The sequence below is a fragment of the Pleurodeles waltl genome, chromosome 10, assembly GCF_031143425.1.
Source record: "Pleurodeles waltl isolate 20211129_DDA chromosome 10, aPleWal1.hap1.20221129, whole genome shotgun sequence".
NCBI lineage: Eukaryota > Metazoa > Chordata > Amphibia > Caudata > Salamandridae > Pleurodeles > Pleurodeles waltl.
Window position 1 is genome coordinate 244,899,093 of NC_090449.1, and position 19,460 is coordinate 244,918,552.

At 43.1% G+C, this 19,460-nt stretch overlaps 1 protein-coding gene across 1 annotated transcript in view; it reads right to left on the bottom strand.

Moving 5' to 3' along the window:
• Positions 1-244: 244 nt before the first annotated feature.
• RAC1 (Rac family small GTPase 1) overlaps positions 245-19,460 on the bottom strand; it is a 54,259-nt gene continuing 35,043 nt past the window's right edge. The window contains exons 5-6 of the mRNA XM_069210318.1: positions 9,576-9,735; positions 245-1,848 (exon numbers count right to left, since the gene is read on the bottom strand). Coding sequence (XP_069066419.1) covers positions 1,718-1,848; positions 9,576-9,735 — 291 coding nt within the window. The 3' untranslated portion in view covers positions 245-1,717. The remainder of the gene's footprint in view (positions 1,849-9,575; positions 9,736-19,460) is intronic.

Below are 19,460 nucleotides of genomic sequence, written 5' to 3' on the forward strand. Positions count from 1 at the left end.
AAGTCTGCTGCCATGCAATTTACTGATTTGTTCAATTGTGCTGAATGAAAGGAGTGCATAATCTAGGGCGAATAAGACTGTACTGTGCTACTGTTGCTGCAGAATGCATATGAACAATTATTTCAGGACTTATAGGCAGAAGATACACTTCTTCGTAATGTGTGGAGACTTTCAATTAATTTGCAATATGGTGAGAAAATATGTTTTTAGAACACTTCAAAAAAATTTTTTACACATACAAATATTTGATGGATTCAAGGATTTATTAATTCAAACATGCATGTAAAGCACTAAATGCATTAGCAAAAGATCAATGTAAAAACACTGTTCACAATGTTGAAACTTTCTCAAACATTCTTACATTTTGTTCTAGTGGTTGAAAGCTCAAATCTGCGACATAATTTCCGCCAGTGTTCAGGACAACAGAACATTGTTATCACTAGCACTAATTTACAGAACCTCACAGATCCAATATAACAGTACTTAGAAGCAATAATTGTATTCACTTGGGTGAGGTAAAATACAGTATTGGTAGCTAATTATGTAAACCTGGCAATACGGTGATATTTAATAAAGATTTGTCGCTTAAAATAATGAATAAAGTATATTAAAAAAAAAAAAAGATTACATTTGTAAAGCTCAGTCACATGATTTTTACATCCGATACAGGACTAAAGAAAGTTCCTTGGAAAGCGCATTAGTTTACATGACCAAGTTAGCTCAAAAAAGGATAATGGTTTAACATTCTAGACTGAGAGAAAGCAGTATTAAATTGTGAAACACAAGAGATATATTGCACAGTCAGAAAAGGTTCTACAAGAAAAGCAATTACCTTGAATAACATCAATGGGAATGACCAGTTATGAACTGTAATAATCAAATGCCCTGCCTTGAAGTAAAATAAACATATACTCACCTATAACAACTCTATCTACTTTATTCATGACACAAACGTTTGGTGACATCACTTGTACCCGTGGAGGACACCCATCAGCTTTTGCGTAGTTCATGTCACTTTTGTAGATGTTTTGAATGTTACAATACTGTCACTTAATATAACTTGACAAATGCAAATTTGCTTTATATATGCATTCCAAAAAAGATTTCCTTAGGACCAAGGTAATACCCTATTTAAAATACAACTATAATTTTAAGTCACAGGAGAAAATCTAAAATGGTGTACAACAGATAATTACAGCATTTAGCTGTGAATCAAAAATTTAAAGATCACAATTCTAAATCATCACATTCTGATTCACATGCTATACGGCCAACATGGTTTAATAGAATGTTTAACAACTGCAACATCTATTACTATGGATAATTAACTGCTCCACACCTGCGAAAAAAATGTTACAAAAATTAACTTGTCAAAATAAGAAAGTAACCATTCTTGAAGACAATATCTTTTTAGTGCTTAGTGTACATAGCACAAACAGTTTATTGGATAGTTTGGCAACACGTGATTAGTCTGAGCAATAACAAAACTGGTTTAAAAATAAGGCCATCTAAATGTTTCTCTATCATAGTTGATTTTATTTTAGTACCAGAAATGTTTTTTTTTTCTATACTTGAAACAAATGAAACCGTGAAATTGGTGGTAAATCTTGAAAAATGATTACAGGGAGAGGAAAAATGGCATTGCGAGTCTGTGCACCAATATTCTGGGCAAAGCTTACAGGGGTTCAGAGTTGATGGGAGTTTACGGTGTCAACTCTTATAAGATCCTGCATTTCCTCTTCCTCTTCTTGACGGGTGGTGGGCAGAGAACAGCTCGAATAGCTTCATCAAACACTGTTTTAAGACCACGCTGTGTAAGTGCAGAGCATTCCAAGTATTTCACAGCACCTGGCGGAAAAATAAAGTGAGTGTATGGTTCTACAAGCCACAGAGAAAACAGCTGCACACTATGCGAACAACAATTGCTTGGACGTATTGCGAACAGTCTAGACCAGTGGTTCCCAACCTTTTGACTTCTGTGGACCCCCACTTTATCCTTACTGGCACCCGGGGACCCCTACTGAATCATAATTGGAATCCAGGGACCACTGAGCCATTACTGAAAGCTTGGGACCTGATCTGTTAATATTATATAATATTTTAAGCAGTCGGGGACCCCCTGAGGAGGTTTCGCGGACCCCCAGGGGTCCCCGGACCACATGTTGGGAACCACTGGTCTAGACATTGAGAAGGAAGAAGCAAATCTCCAATTTGAATTGTGAACTAAAAATCACTGGCAGAATTCCCAAACATGCAATTACACAACTTATCAGTCTAGAAAAATGTGATGCCATTGTGCAAGTATTTGGGTCCAATATGGGAACCTGATAAGTCAGTGCAACCTCTATGTGGTGTTTGGTAAATGAAGATTCCCCCCCCAAAAAAAAGCCCACAACAAATCTCCCTGTGACCGTACTATGAAACAAAAGCTAATAAACACCTAGTGTAATTGTGTGGTATTAGGAAACAGTAATTGATATCATTAAATAGTCCACCACAGATCTCCTTTGTTGACAACTACACTACAAAACTATGATAAAAACACGTTGATCCTTTCTGGTCTGACCACAAGATGATTACAAAAGCACAGCATGTGATACTAGAACATTCATACTACAAACAAAAGTATTCTCCTCCATAGAAACAGTCTAGAAACAATGAAAACCGAAGGAAGCAAGTTCTTCCTTCACAATATATATATATTGTGGAAACACAGTATTTAAAAAAAAACTAAAAAAACCTGCATTTTCCCTTATTAGTTTGCCAAGAAACGGGGACAATTGTTTGTATATAGCAATATACAGAGAACAGACTGAAAGTGGTAAGAAAAAGGACATTTAAACAGGTAAAACAGACAGGGAAGATAGGTGGAGTATTTAAAATGGGGATGAAAATTAACTTTACCAGGTTAATAAAATGTCAGTAAAATTGCAACTTCTTTGTGTTGATTTTGCTCTCCCATGCTACTGTCAAGAAACCAAGCACTAAAAATGTTGACAATTCAGCAGACATTTGTGTGGCGTACGATAAAATATGCATGGCTCTATATCCTGATCTGTAGCAGATGATTGCTGACAGTCGGTATATGGTCTCAATCATCAAAACTCTAACCTCCATATGATGCTCTTGTTGCCTGATCCACTGCCAACCCCCAGCTACACACTTTCTCATAAGTTATAAGCATGTTCAAATCTGAAATTCAATAACACTAACATTCATGATGGGGCCTTTTGACTGCAGTTTTATCTCATGGGGCTATCTGAAGAGCAAATAGCAGCACTGTACCACATTCCGAGTCCTATCAATAGAAGAGCATGAATTTAAGTCGTCATTATCCAAACAGCCCAGTTGAGCCATCAACAAACAGGAATATTAAAAATCCTTTTGAAACTACATGACAAAATCTTAAAAGTTACCAGAAATAAATAAATATATCTATATATGGAAAATGTGTTTTTCTTCGAAGAAGTCTTTTCGAGTCACGAGACCGAGGGACTCCTCCCTTTCGGCTCCATTGCGCATGGGCGTCTACTCCATCTTAGATTGTTTTCCCCGCAGAGGGTGAGGTATGAGTTGTGAATATAGTAAATGTGCCCATGCAATGGAGTAAGTATGTATGCACATCATGTGTATTAAAATAGTATTTATTTACAAATTTACAATTTTCATTCAACTTATAACAGCTACAGGCTCCCGGGGAGGTGGGAGGGCGCATGTGAATCTGCAGCGTCTCATGCCACGAACAGATGTACACTGGGTAAGTGACATTTTCCGTTCGATGGCATGTGTAGCTGCAGATACACATGCTGTGCAGACACTAGTAAACAGTAATCTCCCCAAAAGCGGTGGCTTAGCCTGTAGGAGTTGAAGTTGTCTGAAATAATGTTCGTAATACAGCCTGTCCTACTGTGGCTTGTTGTGTTGTTAACACATCTACACAGTAATGTTTTGTGAATGTATGAGGCATAGACCATGTGGCTGCCTTACAAATTTCTGTCATAGGTATATTCCCTAGAAAAGCCATTGTGGCGCCTTTTTTCCTAGTGGAATGCGCCTTTGGTGTAATAGGTAGATCTCTTTTTGCTTTGATATAGCAAGTTAGAATACATTTCACTATCCATCTGGCAATGCCTTGCTTGGATATAGGATTCCCTGCATGAGGTTTTTGGAAGGCTACAAACAATTGTTTTGTTTTGCGAAACTGTTTTGTTCTGTCAATGTAATACATTAGTGCTCTTTTTATATCTAACGTATGTAAGGCTCTTTTGGCTACTGAGTCTGGTTGTGGAAAAAAGACGGGGAGTTCACGGTTTGGTTTAGGTAGAATGGTGATATAACTTTTGGTAAGAATTTGGGATTTGTACGGAGAACCACTTTACGTATTTGTATAAAGGGTTCTTGTATAGTAAATGCTTGTATTTCACTTACTCTTCTAAGAGATGTGATAGCTATTAGGAAGGCTACTTTCCAAGTTAAGTATTGCATTTCACAAGAGTGCATGGGTTCAAATGGTGGTCCCATGAGTCGTGTTAATACAATAGTAAGGTTCCATGAAGGTACTGGTGGTGCTCTCGGGGGTATGATTCTTTTTAATCCCTCCATAAATGGTTTGATGACTGGGATTCTAAAAAGCGATGTTGAATGTGTAATCTGCAGATAGGCTGATATTGCTGTGAGATGTATTTTAATAGAAGAGAATGCTAGTTTAGACTTTTGTAAGTGTAATAAGTAACTTACTATGTCCTTTGTGGAAGCATGTAGTGGTTGAATTTGATTATTGTGGCAGTAGTAAACAAATCTTTTCCATTTGTTTGCATAACAATGTCTTGTAGTAGGTTTCCTAGCTTGTTTAATGACCTCCATACATTCTTGTGTAAGGTCTAAATGTCCAAATTCTAAGACTTCAGGAGCCAGATTGCTAGATTGAGCGATGCTGGATTCTGATGTCTGATCTGTTGTGTGTTGAGTTAACAGATCTGGCCTGTTTGGTAATTTAACGTGAAGTACTACTGATAGGTCCAGCAATGTTGTGTACCACGGTTGGCGAGCCCATGTTGGTGCTATGAGTATTAGTTTGAGTCTGTTTTGACTTAGTTTGTTTACCAGATAAGGAATGAGTGGGAGAGGGGTAAAAGCGTAAGCAAATATCACTGACCAACTGATCCATAACGCATTGCCCTTGGACTGAGGGTGTGGGTACCTGGACCCAACATTTTGCGTTTTCTTTTGTTGCAAATAGGTCTATTTTTGGTGTTCCCCAGCGTAGAAAGTAATTTTGTAGGATCTGGGGATGAATTTCCCATTCGTGTGTTTGTTGGTGATCTTGACTGAGATTGTCGGCTAACTGGTTTCGAATGCCTGGGATGTATTGTGCTATTAGGCGAATGTGATTGTGAATCGCCCAATGCCAAATTTTCTGTGCTAAGAGACACAGTTGTGACGAGTGTGTCCCTCCTTGTTTGTTGAGGTAGTACATTGTTGTCATGTTGTCTGTTTTGACAAGAATGTGTTTGTGGGCTATCAGTGGTTGAAATGCTTTCAATGCTAGAAACACTGCCAACAGTTCTAACTGATTTATGTGCAGTTGTTTTTGTTGAATGTCCCATTGTCCTTGTATACTGTGCTGGTTAAGGTGTGCTCCCCCACCACACCATGGAAGCATCTGTTGTGATCACGTATTGAGGCACTGGGTCCTGGAATGGCCACCCTTGGTTTAAATTTATAGGGTTCCACCACTGAAGCGAGAAGTGTGTCTCGCGGTCTATCAACACTAGATCTTGGAGTTGACCCTGTGCTTGTGTCCATTGTTTTGCTGGGCACTGTTGTAAGGGCCGCATGTGCAGTCTTGCGTTTGGGACAATGGCTATGCATGAAGACATCATGCCTAGAAGTTTCATTACAAACTTCACCTGGTAGTGGTGGTTTGGCTGCATATTTAATGCTATATTTTGGAAAGCTTGTACCTTGTGTGGACTTGGAGTGGCAATCGCCTTTTGTGTGTTGAGTGTTGCTCCCAAGTATTGTTGTATCTGGGATGGTTGTAGATGTGATTTTTGGTAATTTATAGAAAACCCTAGTTTGTGTAGAGTTTCTATAACGTATTGCGTGTGAAGAAGACACTGCTGCTGAGTGCTGGTTTTTATTATCCAATCCTCTAAGTATGGGAATACGTGCATGTGCTGTCTCCTTATATGAGCGGCTACTACTGCAAGGCATTTTATGAATACCCATGGGGCTGTTGTTATCCCGAACGGTAACACTTTGAATTGGTAATGCACGCCCTGGATTACAAACCTTAAGTATTTCCTGTGAGAAGGATGTATGGGTATGTGGAAATATGCATCCGTGAGATCTAACGTTGACATGTAGTCCTGTTTTTTGAGCAACGGAATCACGTCTTGAAGAGTTACCATGTGGAAGTGATCTGATTTGATGTAGAGATTTAGCGTTCTGAGGTCCAATATGGGTCTCAATGTTTTGTCTTTCTTTGGAATTAGGAAATATAGGGAGTAGACACCTGTTCCTTTTTGGTGGTTGGGTACTAGTTCTATTGCTTGTTTTTTTAACAATGCTTGGACTTCTAGCTGTAACAGGTCTAAGTGTTGTTTGGACATATTGTGTGCTCTCGGGGGCACGTCTGGTGGGAAGTTTATGAATTCTATGCAATAACCATGTTGGATAATGGCTAGGACCCATGCGTCCGTAGTTATGTTTGTCCAGTTTTTGTAGAATGCAGTAAGTCTCCCCCCCACTGGTGTTAAGTGTTGGGGGTGTGTGACATTGAAGTCACTGTCTGGTTGGAGTGGTTTTAGGGCTTTGGAATTTTCCCCTTGGGAATTGACAACCCCTGTATGAGCCTCAAAACCCTCCTCTCAGGTACTGCCCCCGATAGGTGGGTCTGGCTTGTGGGGTGGAAGGTTCTGGGGTTTGGGTACGAAACCCCCTCTAAACTGTGGCCTTCTAAAAGTGCCTCTGCTTTGTGGGGAGTAGAGCGCGCCCATGGCTTTGGCCGTGTCTGTGTCCTTCTTTAGTTTCTCAATTGCTGTGTCCACCTCCGGCCCAAACAATTGTTCCTGGTTAAACAGCAGATTTAACACAGCTTGCTGGATTTCCGGTTTAAAACCTGAGCCCTGTAACCATGCATGCCTGCGAATGGTTATTGCAGTGTTCACTGTCTGTGCTGCTGTGTCTGCCGAGTCCAGTGCAGACTATCTGGTTGTTGGAAATTGCTTGTCCTTCCCCAACAACCTGTTGGGCACGTTTCTGGTGTTCCTTGGGCAAGTGCTGTATTACATGTTGCATCTCGTCCCAGTGTGCCCTGTCGTAGCGAGCCAGTAGGGCCTGTGAATTGGCAATCCGCCATTGATTGGCTGCCTGTGCTGCTACTCGTTTGCCCGCAGCATCGAACTTCCAACTTTCCTTGTCAGGCGGTGGTGCGTCTCCTGATAATTGGGAGTTTGCCCTCTTTCTTGCCGCTCCCACGACCACCGAATCTGGTGTCAGTTGCTGTGTTATAAATACAGGGTCCGTTGGGGGGGGGTGGGGGGGGGGGGGGGGGGGGGGGGGGGGGAACGGAGGTTTGTATTTTTTCTCCACCCTAGGCGTGATAGCTCTGCCTTTCACTGGGTCCTGGAACACCCGTTTTGCGTGCTTGAGCATGCCTGGGAGCATTGGCAAACTTTGATAAGAGCTGTGGGTGGATGCCAAGGTGTTAAATAAGAAACCATCTTCTATTGGCTCCGCATGCATTGCAACATTGTGGAAAGTAGCTGCCCTTGACAATACCTGCATATATGCAGTGCTGTCCTCTGGAGGTGACGGTCTTGCCGGGTAACAATCAGGACTGTTGTCGGAGACCGGTGCATCATTTAAGTCCCATGCATCCGGGTCATCCCGTGTGTGTTGGTGACCGCATTGGGGGTATTGTTACCGGGGACAGCTGTGGTGAATGCTGTGGAGAAGGCTGTGGCGAAAACCTTGGTGGTGGTGTTTTGTTTCTTGCCACCTTTGCCTTTGGCTGCATTTCCGACTCTTGAAATGCTAGCTTTCTTTTTATTTTAATTGGAGGAAGAGTTTGTATTTTACCAGTCTCTTTCTGGATGTGCACCCTCCTTTGAGTATGGTCTGGTTCTCCCATACTTAATTCCTGCTCAAATCTATGCTCTTGCATTTGGCTGGAAAGTCTGTGCTCTTCTGTTTAGGAGCCTATTCTCGGCTCCGAGGCTGCCTTTTTCGATACCGAAGGTTTCAGAACAGTCTATTTTTGGCTCAGAGGTAGCCTTTTTCACTTTCGGTGTGTCGAACTCTCGGTGCCGAGATGGTTCGGAGCAGGTATCTCGACCGGAGTCGGATGTCTTCGGCTGTTGCGTGGCCTTTTTCGGTGCCGATGGTTGGTCACCGTGTTTTCGGGTTAAGCCATGGCCTGTTGGCGGTGGCATCCCCTTGGCCTTCATGATTTTGGAGTGAGTCTTGGACGGGGCAGATTTACTCACAGTTTTCTGCGTTGTCGTCGGTAGCTCACTTTCGGAGTCGTCCTAGTCCGATTCTTGTATGGAGATTCTTTCCTCCTCCTCGACGTCGATCTGTTCTGTCGGTGTCGACGCCATCTGTAGTCTTCTGGCTCTTCAATTGCGTAGGGTCTTTTTCGATCGAAATGCCCGACAGGCCTCGCAAGTATCCTCCCTGGGTTCCGGTGATAGACACAGATTACAGACCGAGTGTTGGTCTGTATAAGGATACTTGGCGTGGCAATTCGGGCAGAAGCGGAAGGGGGTCCGGTCCATGAGTTTCGACGATGGACGCGGTCGGGCCGACCAGGCCCCGCTGAAGAGTGGAAGCCCCGAAGAGCCAGCGGAGCGCTTCTACTATTGATGTACTAACACTAAACTGGTACCGAGCGCAAACAATACTGTTGAATTTTCAATAATGAGCTAACTTTCCCGATTCAAAATACGGAGCGAAGAGGAACACGTCCGAACCCGATGGCGGAAAGAAAACAATCTAAGATGGAGTCGACGCCCATGCGCAATGGAGCCGAAAGGGAGGAGTCCCTCGGTCTCGTGACTCGAAAAGACTTCTTCGAAGAAAAACAACTTGTTCCACCCAGAGCCCAACACTAGATGGCAGGATAATGCACTGCATGTGTATCTGCAGCTACAAATGCCATTGAACATAATATATTATATATATATATATATATATATATATATAAAAACCTTAAGAGTGTGATGTTTAAATCTAAGATGAGAAATTTAACATTACCTGAAGTGCAGGTCAAAGCAGAGTTTATTCATTTTTTCATGACAGTTTCTTTTTTTTGGAGCGGGGGTTTGTAAGGTCTCTGGAACTTAATACATTTTAATTTACGTTTCAAACTAGAGTTAGCTTCTTAAATGGAATTAGTAGTCACTGTCAGCAGAGCTGCTTATCTCCCATAAACTGAACATCAGCAAAAGTAATGTAACATTTATGGTCGCTGTACACTTTCAGAGACCTTTACTGTGAGAACTGCATTTGAAGCAAATAGTTACACTCGCTCTGAAAATTTAACAGGACATGAAAATAGCACGTCATACCTATTTCTTTTGCCATGGCAAGTCCCTGCGGGTAGGTGATTGGAGTTAACTTCTTTTCTTTAAGTTTTTCAATAGTGTCCTTGTCGTCTCTCAGATCAAGCTTGGTACCAACCAAAATGATGGGAGTGTTGGGACAATGATGTCTCACTTCAGGATACCACTGCAGAGGGGGAAGGGGGGGGAAAAGACAATTACGTGTGTGCATTATTTAACAATGCTCATAAATACGGCACCCAGTTAAAAGAGACAGCCTCAACTAACCACCCAGCACTAGAGACAAAATGCCCACTGAATACTTTTCTCTATTTAGTCTCACAATCAAGAATGTACCACTATATATTCGCTGCAGCAAACCCTAACACTTGCATAACATTCGAGTACTCCTGAAGAAAACCTTGTACCAGGTCCACTTGCTACTTTTTCAAATTGAGGGCCAAAAAAAAACAGGTGACAGAGGCAGGATCTGGAAAAGCACGCCTAAACAGTAAGACCGGGTGCCACTAGAAGCCATTGCAAATGTTCACTCGAGCAAAAACAGCCATAATCTGAAAACATGTTGTAAATCCTGCTCATGAAATATCAGCCATCATATGACCTAACCAATCACAGACCTCAGCCAGCCAGTAGCTGCTATCATCCGCTTGGGTTTCGAAGCAGCAGTGGACATCTAAGACCACAATAATCTGTTCTAAGGCCTAACAGAAAACGAACCCGGCCCACAATAATTTGCTTGTACTTCAAAACACCCTTAATTGTGATCCATAATGCTGCCTCCAGATCAAGGGTACCCCATGAAAATTAAGCCACTCATCGCCTCAATCCAAAACATGGAGGTCAAAAATATGGTTATAAGTGGCACAGGGACAATACCTAAAACCAAAAAAACTTCACCGTCGTGTCATACATACTCTGCCACCAAAAAAAAAAAAAAAACAATGCATAACTTTGTCCAGTTCACCTACCAGGAAAAATATCTGGTCTGCAATTTGGCAGTCTGACTTTAGTTCAAAATGGCCACCCAACCCTTGTACACTGCCTCAAAAACATAAAACTAGTCCAACATGCAACAGCTAGACTAGTTTCCTGTCTCAGGCAGTAGGACCATCTGTCTTCCACAGACATCAAACCCTACACTACCTTTCTTGTTCTTAAACAGCTTTATTCAATTTAAACCTCTGCACAACTGCACACAAACCTGAAAGCTTAACCACTCCTCCAACTCAGTTGTGGATAATTCTGAAAGGAGGTGACAGCATCACCGGGCTGACACCAAAGAAGCAGAAGAGAGGACATTTTGGAAGAGAATGAAGGCTTCTGCATGCATGTTTAAGTCTGCAGCACTCTTCCCTTTGCGTTGTTTTTGACCAACGAGTGAACAAGATGGAAAGCTTTGTGGAGGCACTTCTTTTCACATGAGGTTTAATGTAGTCTGTTTTGATAAAAGGGATATGCTCACCTGGATGGATATGGTATACAGGTTTGATCTAACCATCCAGTGACTGAGTCAAATATAGCAATGCCACAGATCTCACCTGGTCTGACCAAGTTATAGTCCACTTTACCATTGCAGTCGCTGAGGACCAAGCAGTGATCCAGCAGCTCTCACCATAGTTGGAACAAAGTGACAGAGACCCAGTGGACACAAGCCCTCAGCACCATCCAGCCCAAAGCCGTGTCAGACCTAGAGCAGGCAATCCAGATCTTTTCCACTTGGATTATCAAATGCGCCTATTTAATCGCCCCTATGAGGCCAGCCAAAACCAACAAAGCCTCTAAGCAAGCCAGCTGGTATACCCCAGAACTCAGAACCATCAAGCGCAAAGGATTAGATAAACAATGGCACACCACTAAAAACACCTGACTGATTAGCCTACAAATCAGCCCTCCATAATTACCACCAACGTATCTAAGATACTAAGAAAGCAGCCCTCACAACCCTCATCGAAACTAGCACCATCCACACAAAGAAAATCTTCAACATAGTCAATGAATTTTTTCAGCCCTTCAGCTACAGAGTGTCCCACCGCCCTTCCCAAAAACTCTGACACTCTATTGGACTATTTCCACAGCAAGATAGCCACAATCTACAATAGCTTCGACCCCCAACTCACCAAGGTCAAACTCAATGACCTCGACCCACCCACCCACCAACCAACCAACCAACCAAGGAATCACTACTTGGATCCCGCTCACCATGCAGAGCGCAGCAACCATCATGTCTTCCATCCACTCCAGGGAACCCGCCAAACTTGGCCCCAACACTTTTTTTTAACCTAAGAACCAAGGAAATCGGCACAGAACTTACCAACATCCTCAATGCCTCCAACACCACGGCAACCTTCCTCAACAGATGGAAAAACAGATCCAACACCTTCCCGAAGAAGCCTTCCGCAGATCCCCGCAGACTTAAAAATTACGGCCCCCATCTTACTGCTCTGTAGCTTGCCAAAGACCTGGAGAAGGCCATTAAGCACCAGCTCATAGAACACTAGGAAAGAACAACTTGCAACGCCTCCCAATCTTGCTTCTGCACCAACCACAGCACAGAAACTGCCTTGGTCGCGGTCAAAGACACGAGTTCCCTCCTTAACCGCATGGAGACATCCGCCCTGATTCTCCACAACTTAGCAGCAGCATTCTACACTGTATCCCACCCAACCCTCAATCACAGGCTCAGCAGCATTGGCATCCAGAGCAACGCCCTCAAGTGGATTGCCTCCTTCAGAGGACGAACGCAGAGAGTCCACCAACCACCCTTCATCTCTGAGCCAAAGAGAATCATTAAGGGCATACCCAAAGGATCTTCCCTCAGCCCCACACTAATCAACACCTACATGACCTCCCCCCCTTTGCTGACATCGTCAGATCCCACTGACTTATTATATCCTATGCAGACGACACAAAACTCATTCTCTCGCTCACTGAAGACCCCTCCACCACCAGACCAAATTTCTGCAACACCATAGCCACTGTTGGTGACTGGATGAAAACCAACTGCCTTAAGCTTAACTCATAAGACAAAAAAGTACTGATCTTTGACAAAAAAACACCTCCATATAGGGCAACATATGGTGGCCATCCGAACTCTGCCCTACAGCCACCCCAACAGACCACTCACATAACCTTAACAGTAAACCTACCATGAAGCGCCAAATCACAACTGTCTCCTCCTCCTTCTTCCACACCCTCCCCATGCTTCACAGAACCTTTAGATGGATCCCTATTAACACCAGGAAGACCGTCACCCAGGCCCTCGCCATGAGCCAGATAAGACTATGGAAACACACTCTAAGCAGACATCTCCACCCAACTCTTCTAGGGGCTCCAGACCATACACATCGCAGCAGTCAGACTCATCCTAGGTCTTCCCAAACAGGCCCACATCAACCCCCACCTTAGGAACCTTCACTAGCTTCCCCCATCCCAAAGAGATGCCAGTTCAAGATTCTTGCATACGCCAACAAAGCCTTCAACATCCAATGACTGGCCTACATCAAAAACCACATGAACTGCCACAAACCCACCAGACACCTGTGCTCCTCCTTCTCAGCCCTCGCACACATCACTTGCATTCGCCACAGTCACAGTGTTGGTGGTTCCTTCTACACACCTGCCAAGACCAAGAAAAAACTGCCCTCCACCTACGAACATCACCCTCCCTTACAGACTTCAGGAAGAAACTCAAGACCTGGCTCTTTGACTGAGACATTGCAACCTGAGCGCTCAGAAACCCTCAGGGGTGATAGAGTTGCGCTCTATAAATACTGTTTGATTGACAGTTGTACCTCTTGTAATGAGGCAGGGCCACCTGACGGGAGTTTGCCTGTAGTGCTGTTACACTCAAATTAAGGAGAGGTGGGTGAAAAGAGGTCATAGATATGGTGCAGGCACGAGTCTTTGGGTGGGTGGGTGTTTGGGGGCGGGGGGTATTTTGGGCCAAAGAGGACGTTTTTCATGACTCAGGGAGTGTTGTCTTCCTCAGTGAGTGTTCTACACACAGTTAGGAGTCTGTCCAAGTGGTAAAGTGTGCAATTTGCTGATTATGTCCTTTGAGTTTGGATACTTTTTAAAGTTACTGTAAATCTTCATGATTTTGTTGCTGAAGTCATTTGAAAGGTTGTTGCAGAGGTCCTGGGAGATTTGGTCAAGACTGCAGGGGTGGTGAATTCCTGGTCGATGGCAAATATCTCTACTGCTGGAACTAGCCACAATATTATATGTGAAGGTATCTTCACATCTTCACTTGGTAACTTTCAGGAGGTGGTGGTAGTGCCTGAGGACAGCCTTGCAGGTTGATCTGGCATTTGCGTCATGGTTTGTTCTCCTTTCCAGCTGTTTGTAGAATCTTTTGGAATCCCGGAGTTGTTCTGTGTATCAAGAGGCCAAGTTGTTGGTTCTGTGATGTTAGAGTTCTGATGCCTGCGAGAGCGTAGCTGCAGTTAGAGATCTATTAGTTGAAGTTGGACATGTACTGTGCTAAGCTGCCGAAGGTGTAAGGTTAATTGTTTGTTTCCCTCAAGTGTAGCACAAGTCGGATTCTGCTATTCTGCTCCAGTTCCAGCTGGGTTACTTGGTGCTGATGGGAGCTTTAGCTTGAGTCATAGAAACATGGAAATGTATAATGTAGTGGCCAGTCCCTGTTGGTGGAGAGGTGGAGCAGCCGCTGATGCAGTTGCCACAGGTGAAGATCACGTCTAAAGTGTGGACTGCATTGAGTAGGATCTATGAGGAGCAAGAAATTTGTATGTTGTGTAGACTCTTGGGGGGGGTAGGGGGGTCCGTGGAAGGGTCTTCAAGGTGGAAGTTGACGTCGACAAGCAAAAAGACGCACTTGATGTTTTGTGTGTGTGTTGGGAGCGGGGGGGGGCATGGGGGCAGAGTCTGGTTGCCACGAGGATCGGGTAGTCTGTAGGTTAGGGTGCCCTTCACAGTTGTGGTGCTGTTTGCTTACACATGAAGAGCAAGTCTTCCCTGAAAGGAGTGCCCAGGTTAGTCGTGGTTATGCATTTCAGAATTTCTTTGGAGATGATGGTGAGACCCCGCCGGGTTAATGAAAGCAGTCAGGTGTGCCTTTTGGATCCTGCTGGGTTGGCCACAGCAATGTCAAGAGCTGAGGCAGGGTTCATCCAGGTTTCAGTTAGGAAGAGGAGGTTGGTTTGCTGTTGTTGAGGAGGTTTCACATTTTGAGAGGGGTTGTTTAGGAGCATGCATATGAGCGAGTGCTGAAGGTCAGGTGTGGTGAAGGATGTGGTGAAACTGTTAGCTGGTGACATGGAAGTCTGAGTGAGGGAGGGGGTGAGTGGGGTAGAGTTGTTTGCCATTCAAGAGAAATGTCCCACCGTGCTGTGAGGTATGGTGCAGCAGAAACAGGAAGAGGAGCATCCAAGGGCAAGACCAGGGGAGGATAGCTGCAGTGAAGCAGCAGTGGGTGATCCAACCAGGGGGCATACTCTGCATGTGGTCCAGGTGCAGACAAGCTTGCCTTTAGTACCCCAACTCTGCAGTCTTGCAGCAGCTGCCATTAAGTAGGTGCTGGGAAGAGGGAGGAGCGTGGGGGTTGGGAGAATGAAGACACAGGACAGTAGGTAAGGAGGAGGTGGGTGGAGAAAAAGCACAGGAGGGTTTTGGGAGCTGGGGAAAAAGGCAGAGCCACGAAGCAAAGGCAGAGCATGAGAGAGAAAGGCAAAGCAAAGACAGCATGAGAGAAAGAACATGCATTTGCAATGCAATAGACCTCACATTTGCTTGAGTTTGAGCTATTGACATTGAAAATTTATAACTGGACTTTTCTTGCCACATAAATTGGTCAACCTTGCATCATATTTTGGTCTTTTCCTGCCACATAACTCCAGTGCTCTGCATGTAACTAAAGTACCTCAATTTACCTTCTTCCTATATGCAGCCAAAAACGAAAATGTTGCCATTTAGCATCCTGATTTAAATCCACCATGCTAATTCCAATAGCATACCATTTTCACCATCAGAGTTGCTGGCTGGCTAACACAATTCACAAAAAAAGACAAGACAGTAATGGAGTAACACGAGAAATAAACTAGAAGGGTCACCCAAATATATCAAGAGTGTTCAGACACTCATAGTGTATTAATAGTGTAGTAACAATGTTAAGTTGGCCTGAATCATAATTGCACCAGGGAGAGATTAATAAAACATATACAAGTATCATATAAACCCAATATAAACTTTTATTAGAAATAACCCTTTGGCATTCCCCCTAGAGGACACCACAATGAAAATAACATTTGTATTTAAAAAAATATATATATATACCATGGTCATGTAACGATATAGCTAGTCCCTCGAGGACTTAACTACATGAAAAGCAAATTAACAAAAAATATTGCAGTGTAACCATATATGACGGCATAGTGCATTACACATTTTCAGGGCTAGCAGCCTACTGCAATTATATTACAAACAAGAACCTTAAAACACAAGTTACTCTCAGCTGTAAAACAAATTATACAGCCACGAGAGAGGTTCAAAAGACACAGAATTAGAAGGGGGGGGGGGTTATTATTTTGGGATCCCCACCAGTGTTCTAGACAGAAAGAGCAGGTTGTGGTGAACGTCTTGAAGGTGGTCCCATTGTCCTAGAACTACTACAGGCTGAGTTTTGAACAAAAATGTTTTGTAAAAGAATGCCCTACAAAGCATTATGGAACGAATGAGTGAAGCAAACATTGTAGTATGTTGACCATAATGCTCAAAACAGCCCCTAGAGGGCAACACAATAAAAATAGGATAAGAGATCTTAAAAAGGGACCGAATGTTGGGAGAGGTTATTATTTTGGGCTCCCCAATAAGTGTGGGAACCCATGGATGAGCATTATGGGTCAAGTTTTCCCCAAGTGCAGTGAATATTGCAATATTGGCTCTCCCACTGAGCCAGCAGAGACGCTTTTGCTTTTAGGATTTCTGTTTTACATAAAGCATGTACCAATATCAAGTGTTTTAAGGGGAGAGCCACAAGAAATGGCTCTGATTAGGTAACTGTGAACAATGTGACCAGCACTCCAATACCACTGATCGAGTTCACGCTGTTGTGACTGTTCAACTGTGAGCACCATGGCCGGTATGCAGCACGAAGGGGACAGAAAAAAAAATAGGCCTCGCTGAAGTATGTTGGCAATCGTTCAATAATCCACGTAACAGGGCCAGTCTGCAAGGCATGACAAATATAGCCTCAAGGCAGGACAAACGTAAACGCATTTATCAATGACATCGTGATTTTTAAAAGGCAAGCACAGGAACAAATTAAAGTAATGGGCGTGAGTAAAAGCCCACAATACTTACAACAGGTCAAAGTGCTTGCGTGCCGACCTAAAATGGTGTGTTAGCGAAAGGAGAGAAGAATGCACTAAGGTACGGAGGCTGGCGGCAGCGAGACAGGATCCTAAAGAGCCTTAAATTGGTCGGAGGACCAGTCCCAGTTAAGTTGGGAGCTGGGGCCAAGGCAACTGCTTGAGCTGGCTTGTGGATAATGCAATCCGCCTGCTCCCAATAAGATAAAATGCCTCAACTGCAACTTCAAAGATTCATTAAGGTTTCCAACTTTTATACAGACAGCGTGGATTTGTGACCCGTTGGCAGTAGCTGGTCTTGCTAATGCTACTTTTTGAAATGTAAAACTTAGAACCAGCAGTTGGCCCTAACCATAGCTTTCCAACTGAACTAGTGGCTGGTCTGGTTTCTTAGCTCTGAATGTACGCTCCTGGAACATATAGTCAACAACCCCACAAAATGCAGGACCCTAAAACGGAGATCCACTATGACAACCCAGTTGGGGCGGAATGGGATTTGAGGGGTGTCACAATGGGTGTCTCTGATCCATTATTACATCTGATTCTTTTGTAAGACCTGTGTCCTTAGCTAATCTCCACACAGGTTGCACTCCAACTTGAAAGAGATTCCTAGGACTCTTTATGTGAATGGATGCACTGACTGCCCTTTAGTTTTATTTGGAAGTGACCCTTGTTTGGATGGTGGGTTTTAGATCAAAAGGTGTAAACTGTTCAGTTCGTACCCAGTACCAGAGAGACATGAGGCAGAGTGGAGACATACATAAACTCTACACCGAGTAAATCTCTACATAGAGTTTCTCTTTGGCACGTCAACCTTTTTGGCTCAAATGTGGTTTACAAATTCTAGTGTAAACCCAGTGAGTTACGAAGATGGCGTAGTGCTCAAACACTGCTCCACACAATACCACAGGCCGTAGGGTACAACTGGTTTAAAAACCTGTTGACTAGCCTGTTATAGCTACATACTCTGGGTGAATTTCTGCCTCAAAAAGGTGATAAAATCTTCAAGTTCTGTGTGAATAATAATCTTTCCTTTTCTAAATGTTATTACACCTTTTCACTTAAATGACAGAAGTCTTAGTTTTAGCAGATTATAAACCTGACTGGATATGACTTCACCATGTTATTTTTAATGTCATGCTGTGCTCGAGTTTATAATCTAGCTTTATTCACCCTTAGAAAGCAAATGCCCAGAGTAAATTGGTTATTCAATAGGAGTACAGTAGTATTGTCAGTCCTGGGATAGCTTTGACAAACAATAATTATCAAGCTGGATACTGCACAGTAGCTAGATTGTCCCAGGACCCCCCCTCCCCCCAAAAAAAGGGCCCTCTATGGACACACAAAGAGATACCTATAGATAGGATGTCTTCTCTTTTTCTCCACACTTGAACCCCAAAACAATCATGCCTTAAGTTGTTACACAAATGTGAAGGTAGAAATTCCTCTGGAATCGGACTGAAGCATCCTTGACTAACAGGACCTTTATGTCCTTAAAAGGTATCATGCCTTCAATGTACTGACTTGTGCAGTTAAATATTTCTCACGGCTAAGCACACTGTAATTGAATGAGTCTAAAACAGCACAGAGGGTCTTCAATGATTGCATCCTTTATTAGTTATTGTCCTGTGTGCAGTTGTGCAGTTTGCTTTTAGGCATAGACTGCAAATTCCAATATGCAGAGGAAATCTCAGACCTATTAAAAAATACCCCAGCCAGTGACTTATTGCATTCATCGGTCATCAAGAGACTACTGAAGATTTGCACATCTATGCAAAGAGAACCAAAAAACATTCTAAGCCAACATTCATAGCAGCAGTTCCAATTGCAGCTCGTTCGCTTTGCAACAAAAATAACATACGACTATTGATAACCCAAAATGCTGACAAATGAACCTTAAGTAAGCAAGGATATAAATACTTTTGGTTGATAGCGCCTTCCTGCAAAGTTAAAAGAATAATTAAAAGATACTAGTTATGGTAAGTGAAATACCTAATCAACCGTAAGAAAGTCACTGCCGATGCTGCAAAGCAGCTGCCAGAAGCCGCAGTCAGGACAAAGGCACTGACAAACATTAGCAGCTTACTGCAAAAAAGCAGAATTCAATAAAATTCTGAGATGGTAAGAAGAGGCGTTTTATGCTGCTGAGTCCTAATGATTGAGAGAGACGTCAGAATCTAGCAGCAGCACAAAGATTTTTGCCATTAGAGTGGGTTCAAGACAATGGCATACAGAGTTAGGCAATCACCTACAAATCTAAAATAAGAAAACTCCTGGTCATGTTCTCACACTTGGGGGTATTGAGGTTAAAAGGTTTACACAAATTAATCGTCTTACAGCCTGTGGAGCATGAAGGAAGGCATAATGTATTGAATGGCTTCAGATCTTGAATGTTAATAAGAATCTCTGTGTTACTGGCATACGGGGAGACTACCACATTAAATTCTTATAGCATAAGAGGCAAGAGAGGGCTATTGAAGAAATGCTACCAAAGGACAGGTTTTGGGGCAGAGGAAAAAGGCTCAGGCTGGACTGCTAGCTTTTGATCAGAGAGGAAAGATTC